Raw genomic sequence first — 21287 nt, forward strand, 5'->3', positions numbered from 1 at the left:
TTCTAAAAGAAAAACAAATAAGTGACTTTAACCCAGTTTTAATACAATTCTATGGATTTCCAAGTTCCATGGAAAACGATCATGCAAAAGTGTTGATCACTGTATACAACTAAAATCAAGCAAAATGACGTACTCAGAACGACAGGCATGTTTTCAGTGCAAGCAAAGTGGCCTGCTTGTTGCTGCCAATCTGTACTTGTCGTATTCAAGCCAAGCATTATTGCTTTCAGCTCTACTATGCATTGTGTGCATTGTGCTAACCAGTTAGCCATGGGCTCACGTGAACTGTGGATTGGCTGCATGACATGTGGCACCAAGCGGATGTGCGTTTAAGTCTTTGCCCTCCATGCACATTGACTTGCATGGACATGAAGGCGAGACAACGGCCTCTTTGTGATCCCAATGGCTCCGTGGAGCGCTGTGTGATATAACAAGGCGGCTCAGAGTGCGGCGCGATGCACTCCGTAAATTCGTGAGCAAGCCGCCCACTGCCAGCCTGCCAGCCAGTCAGCCAGCAAGCGCGGGACATTTCCGCACACGCGGGTCAGCTGATCGAGACACGCGGAAAGCACTTACTAACAGAACTCCACCAAAAAAAAGAAAAAAAAAAGTCCCCCGCACGCTGAGCACACTGTTAGTAACTTTTAGCCGCTCCACGGATCCACGACACACGTTTACACGCCTAGTCCTGCGTGAACTCCGCATTTCGCATGACACGTTGAGGAAGAGGGAGAAAGCGAGCGAGCAAAACATTCGTCTGCTGGACGTCTGCTCATTCCGACTGGTAGTGATGGCGCACAGGGAGTCCCCGGTGGCTTTGAATGGAACTCATGTAAGTGTGTGTATTGTTCTTTTAGAATCGTTCGTTTTTGCAAATGTGGTGGCAAGCAAGCGTGCAGCGTCTCTTCTGCTGCAAGCTGTCATGTGACCACGTGTGGAGGTTCCTCCCACCCAGCGTGACAGGGCACACGGGGGCTCCACGTTGAGGTGGTGCTGAATGATTTCAGGGATCCCCCCCAATTTCTTTTCAAACAATGTAACTTTTTGTTTTAACTGACTGGGGGGTGGGCGAGCATAACTAAATATAGTTTAAAAAAAAAATCAAATGTAACTTTTTACCAAGAAAAAAACAACAATTCTCTAGTGTCTGACATTGTTATTTAAAGTGTTGTGGAGTAAAAATGTGTTAAATAAAATAAATTCACTGACAACTCCCCAAAGTATTCAAAGATTCAATCAATACAAAATCTACTTCGAGGTGGTGAAAAGTGACACCCCCAAAATGCTCTTTCAAACACTTTTACTCAACTCAACCAGGAGGGGAGCCATGCAAATAAGCTATAATAATAAGATACAAAATAATATGTATAATAATAATAATGTACAAAATGTCTCAAATGTCTATATTTAAAATCTAAGCTATTCATATTATAACTCTCTTAAACTTTCCACTTTTTGTTTATTTTCAGATTTCCTACATTGGACATGATTGTAAGGACATCCCAGACTTCCTCGGTGACTCGTTTGGAGATTTTGCCAGAAGGCTTGACTTGAGCTTCAATCAGCTAAGGTCAGACATGTTTGTCATGTGTTTTCACTTACTTAGAGTGCACACAGTGTCTTGATAACTGCCTTGTACTTGTCTCTGGAAGGTAAGTGTGAGTTTGAACATGCTCTTGATCCATCCTCATATTGCAGACCACATACACGCTTCATTCCTATTTTAATTTGCTGCATGATTGGCTATTCGCTTGATTCCATTCAAGAAAAGCAGGCACTGATAATGCACGCAGCATCAGAGGTAACTGTGGGTCAGATGACTCAGAACAGAACAGGTCTTGCTCAGAACATAATAAGAATCACCAGCATGTTTGTTGATTTGGGGGTATTTAAGCACTTGATTGTGCCTCTGAACCTTTTTTTTTTTTAGTTTCATGTTTGAACCCCAAAAAATCAGACAATTGTACTTTGAGGTATTTTCTTTACATAGTCTGACTCCTCCCCCCTTTGGGTTTTCCCTCTCCGCTCACATGACCACACTGGGAGTTCATGGGTGGGTGGAGGTAATAAGCAGCATGTGATGATGTTTTTAGCTTCCTAATGCAACGCGACGCCCTCCCTTTTAATAGACGTGATCCCTATTAGAATGTAACTAATCCACCACTTAATTGCAGAGAATGCCGGCGTGCTAGAAATGCATGTGTGAGGTTGGTACACAACATGGGGAAGTCAACTTGCCCCTTGAGGCAGTCTTAGAAGTTAAATGTCTTTTACACAGATGTCCTATATTGTCTGCCTTTGCATTTTACAAAGAACCCAGAATGAGGTGCTGATCTCTGAATGCAGAAAATGAACACTATCAAGTCTATCAAACGGCCACATTGGATATGATACTAACTTTGAACAGAGAAGCTGCCAGGTTAATTTCATCCGGAGTCTGAACACAGCATCTTGATTAATATTGTGTTTGTATTGTGTTTAGCAGCAAAATCGGTTTGATCTATCTGAAGAAGAAGTTGAACAAACACGACGTGTGAGATAGTTACACGGATTTGAGATTTGACAACAGGACCCTGCCTTGGCGTCAAGCGTCACCAGGTGTGAACGCCAAGCCGAAACATTGAGCGCGTGCGCCGCATCACCGCGCTCAAGTCAAATCCGGCGGGAGACGTTGCCAGAGTTTGTTGCGGCTAATACGCTGACTTCTGTCAACGCCGTGGACAACGCTCCACCACCACTCTGACACTGAGAAGCCCACCGTCACTTGCATCACTTTTAAGTGAGCGCTGTGTGCGCCCCCACACCATTTGTGTGTGTTGTTTGTGTATCAACGTCGCAAGATCCCAGGCAGGTATTGGCGGGGATGAACGCTCGGTAGCGATCCGTCACACCCACGCTCCTCCGCCGCCGTCAGGCCGTCTCATCACTGTGTACTGTTGTGTCGCCGCCTTTGTTCCAGGTCAGGTGTTTACACAGTGTGTTGTGTTGACGTGATTCCCTCTCGTTGTTTGCTGTGGCGGTCACAATCGCCTACATGCATGCTGTCACACTGGACATTCACGAGATGCGAGCAAAATTCCTTACAGATTTGGTAAACAAAATTGTGCAATGAGTCTCATGTGGGGACATGTCCCCACATGAGACTCATTACGGATTATATGATAGAAAACATGTAAACAATTAGATTCACAAGCCTGTTATTCATTGGAGAAATTTTATGATCATGTCTTGTTTACAATGTTCCCGTTGCGAGATGACACTTGGCAGTTTCTTGTTTGTCAACCACATTTAAGACATTTGAAAGCTGCAGTATATAATATGACACGTGTATACTGGTACTAAGTTCTAATAATGCAAAGCTGCAAGGAGTTGGAGCTCCTCCAGTACAGAGTGTAGCTTCTTACAAGAAATTAGTAGGACGACGTTTGCGGGATCAGGGTCCCCACTTGTCAGGGAATTCCGACGGGGTGTGAATTGTCGCACCTGACGGTCTCTGTTGTATTGAAAGCAATTGTCACTGTCTGATTGAAATAGCAAGAAGTATTTTAATAGCACAACACTGGCGCTGATATCCTCTACTTACATTTTTGTTGTTTTGGGGAAGTTTAGCATATTTATTCATTTCAACGGTGAAATTGAGATACAAATGTGGTCACACAGGCAATTCAACTCTCATCTCAAGGCACCGTCACGTGATGTAGCGAGTATTGAAGGTTCACTGTAAATGGTCATTCAAGTAGACTTCAACAAATGTAAGCGGCTTTTATTTCGAATAAGCCAATAATAGGATCCTTCCAGTCAATGCAAACACGAGCCTTGATGTTGGTCTTTCGAAAAACGCAGCGTTTGTATCGAAGACGACCCCCTGGTGTGTGAAAATTCCATCTGTCTGTACAAAACAAGAGTTTGACTTTTGCATTTCAGATGAGTCGTACGTACAGTGGGCTGTACGCGCTCACCCAGGGCCATGTTGGCGATGGCAGGCGTTTTGCATTTTAATGACAAATCAAGTATGCTAACTCGCATTTGAAAAGCAAAAGTGCTCTCGGTGTCGGCCGGCTGTCAAAGTGAGATGTAAGCGGTGTGATGAAAAGAGAACAAAGAAGACAAAGTAGGGAGGCCTGCTACACTGAGAAATGAAATAAAACCGTGTATGGCCTGTCAGCTGTGTCGTTTTAGATTCATATCCAAAGAAGGCGGGAGTATTAGCGCCACGCTCGCGCCTCACTCATCTGTCTCGCCTAATTCGTCACGGGGGCGCTGTCTTTCAACGCGGGCAAGCGGCCTGCTAATTGACAAACACAGACATCCCATCCCAGCCAAGGTGGGCTTGCATGTTATAGGTGGGTAGAAAGAGAGAGAGAGAGAGGGGGTCGCTCCCGGTCCTCGAATGAGAAGTGACAACGGGAAGAGAGCCTGTCATTGTCTCGCCTAAGTGTTCAATCTGCAGGCACGGCGCCATGCAGATAAAGTGTCAGTTAGGCGGAGAGGATATGAAACATTGGCGCTACAAAGTCGTCCCATCACTTAACCACCAGCGGGAACGTGCGTGTGTGTTGAGTGGTGATGTATAGCAAAAATATTCCATAGCTGATCTAGGGCAGGCCCGTTTGGAATAACCTGAGCTCATGAATTAAGCAAGCAAATAACACATTTACGTCAGGGACATTGATGTTTAGTGTCAAAAACAAGCATTTTAATTTCACCAGGCCGGCTTTTCCAAATTACGGACTCCTCCGGGGAAAGCAGGAAGATGTGTTGAGGATGTTTGAACTAATGGATGGCTTGTCGTGTTCCGCCGTCTCTCCAATTTGAGTTTGTTTCTCAATTTCTTTCTCGCTGCTCAGATCGCTTGAAATGATGGTTGTCAGAAGAGAATTTGAGTCGTAAAGAATTACTTGTCATAGAGCTGAGTGGTAAAGAGGTTTGTGTAGTGACAACATTAGCGTTAGCTGCTAACTACTGCTTGTTGCACTCTAAAGATTTGTACTTTTTATCCGCTTTAATTTATTTTTGCACCATCCACATCCCAAAATATGCATTAGCAATTGTTTATAGGTGCAAATTTGAGTGTCAATGTTTGTCTTTGTCCTTTGTGATTAGCTGGTTAGCATTCCAGGTCCAAGTTAACTTGGATAGGCTCCAATTTACCCATTCGTAAGAATAAGCGAAATAAAAAAAAATGGATGCAAAAAACTTGCCTGAGAGATAAAAAAGTCAAATGTTACTTTAAACATTGCCGGTACATCCTTGGAAATGGTTAAAACAGCATCCATTAGTTCCCGTAGCCAAAATTGTCAGCAATTCGGAATTAATTGGAAGTAGATGATCACAATGGTAGGCAGTGTGTAGCATACTCGAAAGGCTAAATGGTGCTTACGTAAGCCGATGTTTAGAATTGTAGGTCCAAACGAGTGCATTTGGTTCGTCAGCCGTTGTCGGAAAAACAGAACGAGTCAAAAGACAATATAGTTGCTTCTCATTTAAGCCTGCAGAGCGCTTGACTGTCTGAGTGCAAACAGAGGAGAAGGCTGCTGACAGCGGTGGAAGCGTCTATTAATCACTGTCAGCAGCCATCAGCCCGCTGGAGCTTTCCACAAGCTCCTCTTTGCTTCATCTTGCCCATTTGGAATGGAAAGGAACATATTTATGTTCCTTTTGTTCACATAATATATACTGGCCGGTGATGCCATTCCTTTTATGACTGCGTCACATTCCCCCCCCCCCCCCCCTCCCCTTTAGTTTTTTTTTTTTTTTCCCTCTTTATTGTACACCCTGAGACGGATGGCGTGCCACTGACACGAAGATTTACAGGCCTCCAGCTTGCAGTGGCGGAGCTTTAGAAGAGCCCGCTGACATCCAGCCAGCACTTTGGAGGAGGAGAATAAAAGCTGACATTTTATTGGCTCTAAAATAGAGAGAGAGAGAGGAGTCGTCGCAGAGGAGGGGGAAGGAAAATAAAAGACATTCCGCTGCATTTTATTTATTTTTTTGCCAGAAAAATAAGATTGATTGGGTATTATTTCCGAACTTGTCAGCGGTAATAAGGACAACTATGATTTCAATTATCACCCACTAAATATAGTTCATTGCCACAATGAGCCATTTGTCAAGTATGCCCTGCCATGCTATTTTAATATTTTATGTTGACCGCCCCGGCTGGCTTGTTGGCTTCAAAGTCGTCTCGGGGATATATTTTTCCATTGACAGAATTCCAATTAGTTTTAGTACACTCTGGCTGAATAAAATGGCTCTTAAAATCGGCAATGTTTCCTCGCCGGGTTTGTTTTTTTTCCCCCTTTCCAGAGTGATGTATCTTTTACGAGTTGACCCGACGGGGCCCGAGTGGACACTCTCGCCTGTTTCTTACTCGGCCGGTGGAAAAGAAAATATCCACATGTCTTGATCATTGCCATATTCCTTATTTGTGATATTGCGTAAACATCTGCTGGGCCCGGGTAAAGATCATGACTCGCCTACATATTTAAAGCCTTATTAAATACTTTACAAGTTCTACACGCATTCCGCAAGCGAGGCGCGTTGTAAATACGAGTCAGATGTATAATTCATTAGTGACATGTTTAGTAAGTCGACGATTTTGGGGAGCGCTAATGTGTACTCAGGTTTTGACAGGCGCTTTGTGCATTTTTAAAGGGCACGTTAAAAGCGGAGATGATTGGACCGGGTACCGGGCTGTCAATAACAGGCCTGCTGCTTGAAAGTTGATGATGTGGGGGATTCGCCGCGTGTCGTAAATCTGCTTCCTTTCTTTCCTTCCCTGACGTTGCCTTTAAAGCCCGTAACACATGTCAAGTCATTTAGGATACATGCCATGCAGTAATGAGCCTTTTGCTATAAAAATCACTCGCGGTTTCTATCGAGTCTCCTATAGGGCTTAGTTTATGTTCAGGCCATTACCCTCAGATAAAAGATGTAAGCAACTGCGAGGCATGGAACATATTACAACACAGCCATGATTCTACATCTCTTGGCTGAGCCTCAAGCAAGGGGGGGGGGAGAAATCCCCCAAAAGGTTTGGAAGAGGAACAAAAGCGCTTCCTTTGGTTACAGTCTAGCCTCTTGGAGTCACTTCACGGCCTTCAATCTGTCTCCGCTACGTCTTCCTGGAGGTGAAAAGTGAAGACAGATACTTGGGGCGCATTGCAACTCAACTTGGGGGATGCGCGCCAGGTGGTGGGGATGTTCACAAGAAGCCCCCCCCCCAACGCTAACCCAAAGCCAGACACCTTTAACCTCATAGTGTGTGAGGAACAACATGAATCCTGAGATTAGTAAGAAAACAATAAAACATTAATCCAATCTTGATCCGAATCCACCTTGCTGAAATTGCACATCAGTCATAGCAGAGGAGCATTTAGGAAATATTGCTAAAACTGTACGTCATGCATCTTGACAAGTCACTGCAGATGGCGATGGCAATCGGTTGTACTTCAATATACTACTCACAACAAAGACATAAAATAGTCTTCCAAAGTTCTCAAAATTTCGTGGGGTGTAGGAATACCTGCCGCCGCTATCTTGATATAGCAGGTAGGCATCAAACTTCCTCTTGTTCCCCAGACTGAAACATGAACTGTGTGATAGATGTGATAGATGCTGGAGAGCAAAGGGGGGTGCCCAAGTCTGGTCCTCGAGAGGCCCTATCCCCGCCTGTTTTCGATGTTTCCCTCTTCAACAGCCTTGTAAGTGGACCGGCACGGGCAGATCCTGCAGACAGAACATGCACACGTGTGATGTGGACCACCCTCAGAATGACCTCTGTGAGTTCATGTGGTGGAAAACTGTGAAATTGTCAAGGGACGATTACAGTGTTTTTCTGCCATAGTTTGAATGTCATATTTCTTAAGAGGGGAGAGCACGTAAATATGCGGAGGTGATTATTGAAAACAACATTTTTACCCTCACATCAGTGGTCATTATATCTTGGATTATGTGGAATTGACTGAAACGAAATGGAGTGCCGGAGTTGGCTCCAACCTGCACAGACCATTCACAGCCGTTTGCTGTCTAAAGAAGACCTGGCGGACGTTAGCTATGGGAAGCGGAGCTACGGAAACTCCTCTGGGCCTCATCTTGGGCTGGCATGGAATATTCAGTCAGAGATTCACAATGTTGGGTCTCAAACGGCGTTGGTGGGCAGGTTCTGTCCATTTTTTTGTTGCTTTCCCGACACACTTGTCGAAAGCATCCGTGACGTTGGACAGCTGTGCCGCATTCGCCTCACACCTGTAACTCATTTCCCGTTGCCATTTCACTTACACATACTACGATCTTGCACAGTTTTGACTTTCCCAGAGAAAGAGAGCAAAGTGTACGTCCAGACGACATGATTGGCAGGTGATAACGACGAGGACTTCAACTTGTTTAATGTCCGTGCAAAGAATGCACATGTCGAGCGGGATGAGCTTCAAAAATCAAGGGCAAGCCGTGTCTTTTTTCGAGGCTCCATCTGACATCCATCAGCATGGAAATATGTTTTAATGGTCAGGCGAGGCTGCAACACATCATAAGCGGTTGCCTCACTTTCCCACCCTGGGACACATTGAGATAAGAAGCAGTGACTGCATGTTTCATGTCCACGCCGATGACACGTCTTCTGGAACAAGGCTTTCATTTGCAATCTTCTTCTTTTCTCTGGTTTACCTCATAAAACCTCATCTCTCCGTTCTTGTGAGCCTGCCCCAGACGCTCGCTGATGTTCTAGACTTTCTCCCCGAAGCTTTCGTACCGCAGGGCAATGAAGAGTTCCTTTATTTTCTCCCTCTGTCTGGATCTTAGGCCCTTAGGTCCTCCAAAGCACCAAATGCGTCTGCACTCAGATGTTTGGAAAAACACCAAACAGTAGAGGAAGAAGTAGAAGACGTGAAACGGGAGGAAGGTGCGCAATCCTCATTGGGGCAAAGTGTTTGTGTTCGAGCAGAGCGGGCGGCGAAGAGGCCCAAGAGGGTGTGAAGGACTTGTGATCTAAAGGCCGTTTGTGTGTCAGAAGGATTCAAAGTGTGCAAAGGAGGAGGAATCCCTTTCACCTACTACGGCAAGCCTTTTTTTTTGGAGGGGGATGCTGGAGGAAGCTGGGCTGAGATAAACCGTTGCGTACCACCTCTTAGAATCTTACACATACATTGATATTCACGTCAATTAAAAATATGTTTGCTACAATAAGTGACTATCCAAAGCTCTGCCCTCTATGCTAGATTGCACAAAACATGCCGTGTTGCACTATTACCAAAAGGGATATTACATTATTACGTAAAAGGGAAGTCAAGTGCTTTCTTCCTGGAAAAAAAAAGCAGAAGTAGTCTTTTTATTTCTGCTTACATCAACGTTAGTTATTGTTTACGGTAGGTTGTCCACCTGGAGAGAAGAAATTGCCAAAAAAAAAGAGCTTCCTTTATTTTAATTTATTGGCCGTTTATTCATTTGTGATTGTTGTAGACTGAAATAGTTAATGCAAAAAAAACAACCCTCTTACACTTAAATAACAAAATTGTAAACCTCCATCAAGCCCAAAATACAATATCACAACAAAGAAAAAAAACAGAAGTGGAAAACGAGACAGAGTCTCCAGAGACCAAAGAAAGCTAAAAAAGTAACCATTACGTTGAAGTGGAGAGTGTAGAGTCTCATTTCCTCCAGCGTTGCAAGCTAAGGCCCAGCAACAGCCTAAAGTTAATGTTAGCACCTGTTTATTTTGATCAATTCTAGTCCCATATCACCTTAGCATACATTCTCAGCTCCGACTCTGACGCTAATCCTTATCTTGAACCCGGCGGAGGCCCCAGATACTGTAAATGCACACAAATGTCAGTCACACTCGCCCTCTCACACCGCGAGGGGTGCAGGGAGCATATCCTTCCACGGGCCCGGCTGTTTAAATTAATTATAAGTTTTATAGCAAAGCCCGAGGCCTTGCACAGGCAGCTAATCCCAGCAGAGGGCTAATCCGACCCCACGTTACAGAAAATCAATGCGCCTCTTTGGTGTTGGCATGCCATCAGGGCATGGGGACACATGTCAGACAGGCCTGCTGATTTTTTTATGGAGGCTGCTGTTTGATGGCTGGAGCCGCTGGAGGATGCTCCAGGTACACAGAATTGAAAAGAATATCCAGAAGCAAGAATAGCCCCTCTGACCCCAATATTTATTTATTATTATATATGTCTGCCCGCTTGTATGAGTGTGTATTTTGGGAGCTAACAGCTGCTCTCAAAAATGGCATTTTTATCATTCGGTATGCTCACAGTGAATTATTTAAAAAATGAATGCACCCTAACTCACAAATTATTGGCAGATATGTGCACTGATTGCTGTTGAACATTAAATCCTGAATGTCATCACTCCTCACAAACAATATATTTGATTCTTTATTTTGTTGTTTTCACATTATACGTTTGCCCAAATATCTTACCAGGAATTGTTGTTCACATTTTATTCTCATTAAATGATAACTACAATTCATGAGCAAGCCTAGCAGAGAAAAACTGGATGATTGATGAGTTTTATTGTAATTATGTCAAGCGTTTGTAAGGGAATTTGTTGGTTCTCTTTGGCTGGAGATCAACTAATCAGTCAGACTGGCTAGTTTAATTATGTTCCTTGCAGTTTTTGCGAGATTCATCTAGACGGCGAGGATTGGTTCTGTCATTTCTAAAGTGTCAATCTGTGGCTTTTGCAAATACATCTTTTCATGTCCAAAGATTGGAGCGTCGCGATAGTATGTCTGCGCCTTGATAGACGCAGTCTGAGTCACTTTAATATCTTGTCACTTTTTTGTACATTGTCAACACTGAAATAATTTTCTTATGCTCTGACACGGTTTAATTGAGCTTTTCCAGCCTGTAGTTTATAGCGAGCAACAGTACTCACCTTTGACACTTTTGTATTGGCAAGACAAGGATAGAAGACAAGAAGCAACCGAAATATACCGCCATGCTAATGTTAGCTTGCGCCGTTGTTGTGCCTTAGCTTAGTAATAACCAATAACTACTACCGTAATTTTCGGACTATAAGTCGCGGTTTTTTTCATAGTTTGGGTGGGGGGGCGACTTATACTCAGGAGCGACTTATATACATATATATGGTTTTTTTTCACTTTTTTGGGCATTTTATGGCTGGTGCGATTTATACTCCGGTGCGACTTATAGTCCGAAAATTACGGTACTTCACTGTCTGTCTTTTTGTATGTTCTTCTAGTGAGGAAGTGACGCTGATAGCAATCTTGTATCTGGTCAAAAGACCTGGAAGTCTTTGACCCTTCTTATCAGGAAATCTATCCTTTTATCTTTCAATGAGGAAAGCTGAATCTTCTGATCCCTGCTAATACACCCACTTATATTCTCTAGATAATCACATTATTTCATCACAATGGATATCGTTGTGCGGCTATATTTTTCACAGTATGAAGATGGACAAATTGATCCAAACAACATGAGTTATTAGAATTGCAGCAAAATCAGCCATTCCGAAAACAAGTCCATGTGAATGCAATCTTTCACACAGCAATAATAGCTACCTCATGACCATAAATCGCAACCGTTAAACAATAAATAAATACAAATCACAAGACTGCCTCGCTAAACAAAATTATATTGATTTTCTGCCACAGACTCTATTTTTATCTTTATCGAGACTAAATCTGGCTGTTGACGCAAACAGCTGAAAATTTGATTAATAGTGCAAACCACACTCAAAGCCACCTCCGTTTCTGCATAATGCATTTAAATTCTAAAAGTAATAGTGCCAGATAGGTTTTACAACCATGTTGTAATTGATTGACCATAAAAGTACACCTCCTAGAATTTGCTATCACAAGATTCACTTGTTGTTTACGTCAACGTCGCATAAATGATCTTCGGTGCGGTTCGATGTGAGGTAGAGCTTATGGAGATGTCAGCAAGTCAACTCGGTTGGCATTATTCATCAAGGTTGAAACGTCCAAAATCTCACATCGCCGCCCGAATATAACGGAATGTTCCTTGGGCCATATGGGCTCAACCTCGACCAAGGTTTGAATCAAAAACTATTCATGAATTTTTTAGCAATGCTGCTACAGCTGGGCGAACCAATAAACAAACAAACACCAGCAAAAAAATAAAATAAAAATAATATAGAAATTCTTCCGTGGCAAGAGATACTGTAAATATTCCAGTTTCCAATCTTGGTAACATGGAATCTGATACCATTAATGAAACCTCAGCCTTGTTTCTGGTCGTCCTAACTTCCAAGCGTGTTCTTATTATCACGTTAGTCGCCGAGCGGTCAGTCTAGCCACGTGTCATCCCGAGACCGAGCACGAGGGGAGATGAATAGATGTTTCTTCCCTTCGTTTGTTATCTCTCTGGCCGCTTTTTGACTGACTACGTCGCGTGATAAACAGAAGGGAAGGAGGAAGGCCCCGCGCGTTTCCTGAGTGTGACACTATCTGCTCATCAGCGTTGATGCCACGTCGTCCTCTGACAGCACAGCTGCAGTCAGCTGCGCGGTAGAGGAGAGGCAGCAGCCGACAATGTTTGCGATGTGCATTTTAATCCTGGCCTGTTTAATGTTTACCCCGCCGCCCCCCTCGCTTCACCCCGCCCGCCCTCGACAATCTGGGCCAGACATCATTTTAATGGTATGTACAGTGATAAAGCCAATAAAGTGTCAGGATGATTGATAATCGGAGCATTATAGCAATATGACTTTCCAGTTCTCCTCTGCGCTCCAATGATGGCTTCCAAATTGAATTCTTTATGCGTGTGTGCGCGCTCTCGAGGCATGCGAGTGCGCACCTTGTGCCAAAACTGTAGGTGAAAAGGAAAAAGCGAGTTTATGCAATATGTTAGATCCAAAATAACAACAATGTTTTGGGCTTGCTTGGTACTCGTGTGGAAATATGGAGGGCGCTGGCAATACTTATGAGGGCGATTACCATATTTCTTGCACTACATACAATGAGACAAAGTCTTACTTTGTCCCGAGTGTCCCAAGCTAGGAGTGTACGCTGCTTCGTGTCAAAGCTGGCTTGTGTCAGTGTGTGCGTGTGTGCATGTGTGTGCATGTGTGTGTGCGTGTGTGTGTCTGTCACAGAGCTGGATAGGAGGTGTAAGTGTGGGAGAGGATAATGTAAACCTTTCCAAACATGGGTGGACGTTGACATCCCACAGACAATGGAGGCACCTCGCGAGTTGATGGGAGTGATCTTGACATTCCTTTAGGATTGCTAATATCATGACAGCGAGTTTCCGTTTTTGGTTGTATGTTTTGATGGGTTTTTTTTTTATTGGTGTATAGCAATAATACTTACAACTACTTTGAAGTTTTGGGGCAATTTACTTAATTTCTGCAAAATTCTGCAAAAAAAATCACTGATTTAGCATATGTCTATTAAAAAGGTAGGTGGTGGACGCTTGACCGTAGATGTATTTTTCTTTCATTTTTGTCCAAACGGTTTTAAAATTGCATTACTGCCACCTACTGAGCTGGAGTGGAACAACTCAATTGCAATTTACAACCGCTTCAGCAATTAGATTGTTCTTTTTTTTTGTATACATTGTCAGATTAACGGCCATGCCATGCCATGCCAGGACTTGAAAACACTCTCCATAATGCAATATTTTACCCAGGACAGCAGCAAAGATGATGTCCAGACTGGAAATGAGATCAATAAATTAGATGCATTTACTTTTTGTCATGTCCATTGATAACTCAACTTTCCTTAAGTTGATGTCCTTTTGCTTTCTTGAGACAGCAAACTAGGGAAAACTGAATCAACAGTGACTCTGCTACTCACAGTTGAGGTTTGGACTCCATTTTACTCCGTTACTTCAGTTTAGCCATTAATGAGTGTCTATGCTAAGTGACACCTTATGCCCAAATGACTATTATACGGGAAATACCTAATAAGCTTAAATAACATTAAAAAGAGCGATCACAATAGCTTTGTTTTGCTGTCTCCTCAGAGTATCCTTTGACTTGCTCTCTCTCTCTCTCTTTTTCCGTGGCTATTTTTCCACAGAGTTATTGCTTTCCGTTTGCAAATCGATAGCGTTCGTCGTGAGATTGACAACACGTGTCGCCCTTGAGTGCCGCGGGTGTCTCGGCGGGCCAATGAAACGGCTCCTTTTATCCCCAGTAGCCTCCCCTGCCTCTTCCTGGCAGCCATAGAAAGCTCTTTGTTTTATGTAAATGGTGATTGATGACACGTCTGGCTCAGCCGGCAGTTTTTGACAAAAACTATTGATGGCTGCGCTCAGTAAAGTGTTAGTGCAGGTGACACAGCAATCCATTTTCACAGAAAAAGAGAGTGAAAGCCAGAGAGAGAGAAGCTGAAGCTAGAAAAAGTCATCTGTCACCTGTTACATATTTGGAGCTTCACTTATAAGTTAGGCTCTTAGTATTTGTGCACATGTGGCCTGAACACTAGAATTTTTGGGAATGATGTTTTCTGTTGCTTTTTGCAGTTTTACATTCACTAGCACTTCACTAGTGGAGCCCATTGTAGGAAAAATAAACCACAGAAACGTACTTTTGGATCTGATCCGGCCATATGCAGACTTGTCATCTAGAAAATCTGCATGTGAGCGATGATAGCATAAAATAAAATAAGCGGCAAACACTTGAGCCGAAATAGAGGCGGTGGTGACGTGAGTCTGACAAAAGCAGATTTAACAGATGCTTCAAGGGGACCTTAACTCATGAAATCCCGCTGTCCTGCACGCCGGGCCCCGCCCTCTAACTGCTGTATAAATAGATTGTCTTGACAGGGTAATTCATCTGCGGCCATGAAAACATCAGCTTTAAAAGACAGCTCGCTCAGACCCCTGCGCTTGTTAGGGGCCAGATCAGCAGCCCAGATGCCTGCGATGTAAACTCATGAAGGGAAGATTAATTTATCTGTCATCCCTGACTTTGACAGTTGTTGTAAATTTGACTCTGGCCTGCGCTCGTGGAGGGGAGAGGAGAGGAGGGGAGGCGAGGCGAGGCGTGAGTGTGTGCGTGCGTGCGTGCGCGGAGTGATGATATGAGGAGAGGGAGGACAGAATTAACGACTGAGGGCTAGAATTCGACAGCTAACGTTGACACGGAGTTGACGCGTCGAGACACACACTCTTTCGCAACATGACCCGCTGCCAGTTTCCCCCAAACGCTTCCCAAAAAGAGCAACCTTCGTCATTTTCCAAGATGGCGGCCCGCGTATGGAAGGCAGGAAAGAGAAGAGCGGCGCTCGTGTCAGAAAAGCCATTTGGCGTCTGATTGATGGTAGCAGGCGAACCACGGCGGCCATGTTCTTCTGATCTCCCCCGACGCGCTAGCCATGTCTGGCGCGCCCCGAGAAACAGGAGATGTTTTTTTTCTTTTCCTCAACGTTTTCAACACCACTGCTAGGCACATTGTGATATATTTCCCCTCATATCTGTCTCACTCTTTTGGACAGTTTATACCTAAGTTTATGGAGGTGTTCAAAGTTAAACTATTTGTTTTTAGGGATGTTGCTTGAGAGTATTTTATCCTATTCTGGTGAAATTGCTTTTTTTTGACTAATGCCTCTTCACTTGGGCAGACAAGTTGTTGTTTTTTTTTGTTTTTTTTAGGGCTCCAAAACAGCAGCAGTTACCCTCCATCACACCATTTTTCGTCATTCCTCATTTTATTGTTTGGCTTTACGATTAAAACCACAAGTATAGCTGTGTTTCGGCATGTGTCGTTATGTATTTCCGTGCTGCGCTGGTATTCACGTTTGCGTGACGCAGTTTCAAGTGAGACTGACATGCTGCCAAGATCATGTGACCGAGCCATGATGTCCGCAAACCAAAGCCCGAGTTGCACTCCAATATTTGCAGAGTAGACATGTGGCTAGAGCGCGAGCAAGCTACATTTCCCGTTTCTTAGCTAACACGTTCTGTGTAGAAATTTGCTCTCCTTCTCAACTATTGAATCAAATGTTCTGGACTGAATAAATCAGAATATAAATACATGTACTGTTAGAATTAATTATGGGCCACAACTTTTGAGCATACTGTACACGTGCTTTCCTGCAATGCTAGCTTACATTGGGGAAAGCCTCTCAATTTAAATTTGCTTGTTTGCGACCCCGGTGCGTTCTCAAGCGGAATCTCACATGAAAGCAAAGCAGTTAAATTTGGCTGCAATTCATCAGCACCTCCTTGCATGTCTGATTGGACCTTGGGGAGGTGACAATTATAGCCCAGGAGATATTGAGCTTTTATTGTAGATTAGCATGCTAATAGGCTTTGATTTGACAGACCTCGCTTTCCCCCCGGAGAGCGACAGCCTCGAGCCAAACGCAGGGCTTGTCTAAGGGAGTAAACAGGGGGAGAAAAAAAAAAACGAAGGGCGGGCTTTGATTTGAGAAAGGGGAAAGTAGAGACTGGGGTGAGAAAGCTTGGTGATTGAGGTGGTTTGGAGGAGCGTGGAAGATATCGCTAATTAGCATGTGGAAGAAGAAGAAAGGTTGCGACAGAGGAGGTAACCCAGTCGTGATAAATATGGTGACTTAACAGCCTGGCCTCCTCCCCTCCCTTTTGTCTGTGGAAGCCCACAGCTGTGGACTTAAGAACTCCTTTAAGGAAAGGAAATCAAAAGATAATCCCAAGTTTGATGTTGGGAGCAACCTTAGAGCCAGAGGGGGAAGAGGGGTCACGGGTGTATAGGGCCAATGAGTTTAAGCCGTAAACCCTTGACAAAAGCTTCTGACATTGTCATTTCCTCCCCGTGTCTCTGAGTGTATTGGCAAAGTTGGGGAGCGCCTCCTCCGTGCATGACTTAACCGACTCAAGAAGAATAGAGAGATAAGCAAAGAGTTAAAGTTAATTTCCTCTCCAAAACAGATTCCCTCAGGTTGCATGGAATCCTCTTACCTGCGCCGCGTTTGCCAAAATGTTCCCTCGCAGATGTAAATATGCTCCGAAATGTGACTGACAGGTCTTTCTTCGAGTTTATGACTCAGATTGTTGCACAACTTGTGCCGTCTTATTGCATTACTGGATAAAGAAACAGAACGAACAAAGCCTTCAATTACTACAGTAAGCTGATCTGCTGGAAAAGTTGTGAAGTGGGCCGTGGCATTTTGCTTGCCACGCGTTTTCGTTTTCAATCAACGCTGCTATGGAGCTTTTTAGAATCTTGCAATGCGGTTTCTGATGGAGATGTGGAACAGAAACATATCCATTGATGCATCAAAGGTGGGCCCATAATTTCAGATGCATTGTATGTGGCAATCAGTGGGAAATCCCTGAGAGTTGTCATCTTTTCAAAATGTGACACGCTGCTGTAAACACACAAACTTTTCCAATTTGAATAAATCGTCTAAACTTTTGAATGGTACTCTATATTCCTTTTTTTTTTACTTTTCCAGAAATAAGCCAATTTGGGTCTAAAAGGGGCCGATTGACTACTTGGGTCAATTTGATTCCACTTTTAAAAATTGTTATTTTTCGTTTCATACAAAACACCACAAGAATTTGGGATACCGTACATTGTTTGTAGAAGAAACTAAACACACGAAACATACACGATAATCATGATATCATTTATTATTATATTATCATATTATTATGTTATTGTATTATAGAATGATTATACATATTGGAATGAGTAAAATTATTAATTTATTATTATCATATTACAATTGGAGGGAATTGTGTCGTATCATTATCGGTTTGAATCATATTGTTTCACATTGGATCACAATTGGAATGAATCGTACCATAATTGGACTGAAGCGTCTCCCTCCAGATCTGATCGTAAAAGCGTTAATCATAGAGTAACATTGTACTCATCGTGCATACGTCATACGTTTGAAATTGCATCCTGATATGTCTCATATCGGTCTCAGTGATGGAGATGCACTTTCCAAGTATCTAAGGCTTGTTTGCTGACGTTTAAAACCATTGGTTTTATCTTACATGTGTTAAAGTGAGCAGACCTCATAAAACTTGACTTGATCATGTCTTGGGTAGCAAGGACAGAGATGCGGGGAAGGCCATAATACATGTTCTGATGCTGACAGCTGACCTTGAAGAGCTCAGATGACAATCATCCCCGTATCTCAGTTAGTGCTTGTAGCCTATAAATGACTGTCCGGCCTTCCCAAGATGTCTCCTGCAGGTGTCGTGTTCGGTATTTCCTCGGAGCACATTTTCTTCACATGAGAACGTAATTGTCAATGATGAGGTCCTGGAGCTTGGCGAGGGCTCTGAAAAGAGGTGGGGTGGGGTGGGGGGGAGTCGTGGTGCTGGGGGGGGGGGGGGGGGGGGCGATCTGTTGTTTTGTGCCAAAACTTCAGCTCTGGACGATCCAAGGGCTTGCCCTTTGGGACAGCTCTGGCCTGCCAAAAAAATGTCGTTCTGAGAGAAAAATAAGATTAATCTATCACCGCCTGCGCCACAAGAGAAAAAAGTTGCACAACAGGATGTTTGGAGATAAGTGTACGTAATGAGCTGTTAATGCCTTGCAACAACGGAAATAAATGAATGTTGTGCTCACAAGGCCAAATCATCCTTGGCTGGGCTGTGTGGTGTTCTCTAAAACTGAGAAGCTACAACAAGAAGTCCATTTCCTGTTTTATGCATTTGTCATCATTGTTGGCATCAGATGCTCTTTAAGCCAAAGTCTCACGTGATCTGGTGAAGTTGCGTGAGATTTGCTGATGTGTCAGGTCGGAAGTAAGTTTTTATTATGACTAGGTATGATTGTTCATCTCTTGGGGTTGCACTGTACTCTGCCTCATCCTGTGCTCAACTTTCCTGTTCTATGGCTGTCATCATATTTGGATTTTTGTGAATCTCCAGACGCATTTTTTTTAAGAACAAATTTCCCTTGATCAGACTGTCGTCGTTCCGAGCATGACAAAGCGCATATGTTTTCATCTCCTTCTCAACTTCATTGTCTGAGTTGTACTAAAGCGGGAAGAAGACTAAGTTGAATCCATAACAACGCCACTTTAATGACACCAGCTATCTTCCTCTCGCTGTCGGAGAGCGGCGAGGATTCCTGCGAGCCTCTGAGGGCCGTGTGCTACAAAAGCGAAGACAGTAGGGCTTTGACAGCTCCAAGTGTCTAGGGCCAGCCAAATAATTGATAGCAGGCTGCCTGCATCCAAGGTCCTTTAGCAGTAATTGCAAGCAGAATCTGACTCTCTGATCTCACCAGTGGTATTGGCTATGCCAGAAGAGGCTGGCTTTGACAGATTGCTTTCCTGCAGTAATAACTAAGGCATGTTCTCCCCTTTTCTCACACAAGGCCGTACAAATGCTGCCTCCACCGCACAACCGGCCCCAAATCATCACAGATTATTCTCCATGTGTATTTTTCTTTCGGCTCAGATTTTTCTGACAGGACCCTCTTCCACTAATGGCTTTGCCTCTTAAGCGTACATCATTTTTTTTCATGGGTGGGAGGCGGTGTTCATTTCAAGCCCGAAAGTGACAAATGTGTTTGCAAAAGAAGACTTTTGTTTCTAATTGCCCTGTGAGATGTATTGGCCTTAAAAGGATTTGGTCTACGTGTGACCGAGCAGCTGTGCTCTGAAAATATTTAAGATTAGAGAGCAGAGAGGGGGCTCAGAAAAAAAAAAAGAGGATTTTCCAAACACTTTCCGTTGCCATGGCTCTCGCCCTGAATGACAGCCCTGAAGGCTTTATGGCCTTTTGAGGGATGGTCCGCTCGCTCGCTCGCTCGCCCGCCCGCCCGCCTGCCTGCCCCTCCCCTTCCCTTCCTTCACCTCCTTGCCCGAATCTTCCCCTTGTGGGCTCAGTGGCACTCCTGCATGCTCACTGTCTGCACTGTAAAGCACTCGGGGATTTATTGTCAGCTGGAGTTTCCTTGATGGGGTGTAATAATACCGTGTCTTTCACACCCGCTAAGGTGGTAGAATCCCCCTCCCTCTGCTGATGAGAGGACCCCCGCGGGCTGCCCTGCGAGCGCCTGTGTTCTCCGGCGCACTCATAAGCCTGGCAGCTCCGCCCCATGGCTGTCCAAACAAGGTTTCTCAACAGGCCTCCACATCAAAAAGAGCATCATAGGGGGGGGGCTGCAGGAAAGTGAAGCGGCAGGATGCTGCTTTTAGGTATTGATTGAACGCATTTTTTTTCTTTTTTTTTTTTTTTTTACAAACAGAAGGAAACTTGTTTGGCTTTTGTTTCATGCAACTTCTGCTTATAAACATGCCCAAGATTGAGGATCATAACGATAGCCAATGTTGGATTTCAAGTGAAAATCATTAAATGCATTGAAGTGTGCAAACACGCCAAGTCGCCCCCTCCCGCCGACTCCTCACCGTAGGAAATGCCACAGCTCATCCTATTCGCTTCCAAAAGTCCGCCCTGTCAGTCTAATTTCATTTTTTTTTAAATAAAAGCTTAAATCACTGCAAATAAACACGCATAAATGAGTCTGACAGGAACATGTGGAAAAGATATCAAACACAATATGAAGAAAGTCAAAAAGTCCCTAAATGCCTCAAAGCAAACGTGCGGCCCAGCGGGCGAGCTGCCAAACAGTATAAATAGAAACCCCTTTCAAAAAGCAGCGTTTTTAATGAAAAGTCTTTGGACTGATCCTGGAACTGTAGGGGGGCGGCAAAAGAAGGAGGGTGTGAGAGCAGACACTCACGCAGGTCAGGGAGGGACAAGATAGATGGATGGGCACGTCACGCTGCTTTGAGATGTCCAAACATAGACTCTTCTTAGTGGCGGATGCAATGTGAAAATGTAAATAAACTTTATAGGAACTAGGGGTCACAGCGAGGTTGGATTTATACTTTTGCCATTCACCCCGCCAAGCCCATCCGTCATCCCCTTGCCCTCCCAAGGCCCCCCCACCATTTTCCTTCTACCAGGAATCACAAGACCCCTCAGATGAACTACAGCTGACCTTCTGGACACGAGGCCAGCTGGGGTTCAGATGCCAACGTTGGCGAGCTCTCGCTGTTTATCTCTCACTTGGGCCATTATGAGACATTCACGTTCTGTGCCTCTCTTTGCTTTGGAGCCCGAGCCCTTCTTTTTACTGTTGCTTTAGAGCTCTGAGCAAACTATTTGGAAGTGCTCTTATTTACGAAAGTATTTCGTTTGACCTTTGACACTTTCAGTATCTCAGCTACGTCATTTACCCAACACGGCAATTGTCATCCCATTTTGCACAAGGCCACATCAGTGCCGTAGCAGAAGGCCCTTTCATCCTTTTTCCGTTTGATTTCATTTCAATGTACTAACTTCATAACTTAAAGAAAACCCTTCTACTTTCATGGGTGAAATCTTGGGACT

The 21287-nt window shown here is 44.0% G+C and overlaps 1 protein-coding gene across 2 annotated transcripts in view; it reads left to right on the forward strand.

Annotated features, from left to right (window-relative positions):
* The first annotated feature begins 320 nt into the window (after positions 1-320).
* The window catches only part of lrmda (leucine rich melanocyte differentiation associated), a 165812-nt gene continuing 144845 nt past the window's right edge, over positions 321-21287 (forward strand). For both annotated transcript variants that reach the window (XR_005100490.1, XM_037272480.1), the window contains exons 1-2: positions 321-832; positions 1470-1570. Coding sequence is in view for 1 of the 2 variants with exons in the window: in XM_037272480.1 (XP_037128375.1) it covers positions 791-832; positions 1470-1570 (143 nt within the window). In the remaining variant the exon portion in view is untranslated. The remainder of the gene's footprint in view (positions 833-1469; positions 1571-21287) is intronic.

This window comes from Syngnathus acus, chromosome 15 (genome assembly GCF_901709675.1).
Source record: "Syngnathus acus chromosome 15, fSynAcu1.2, whole genome shotgun sequence".
Lineage (NCBI taxonomy): Eukaryota > Metazoa > Chordata > Actinopteri > Syngnathiformes > Syngnathidae > Syngnathus > Syngnathus acus.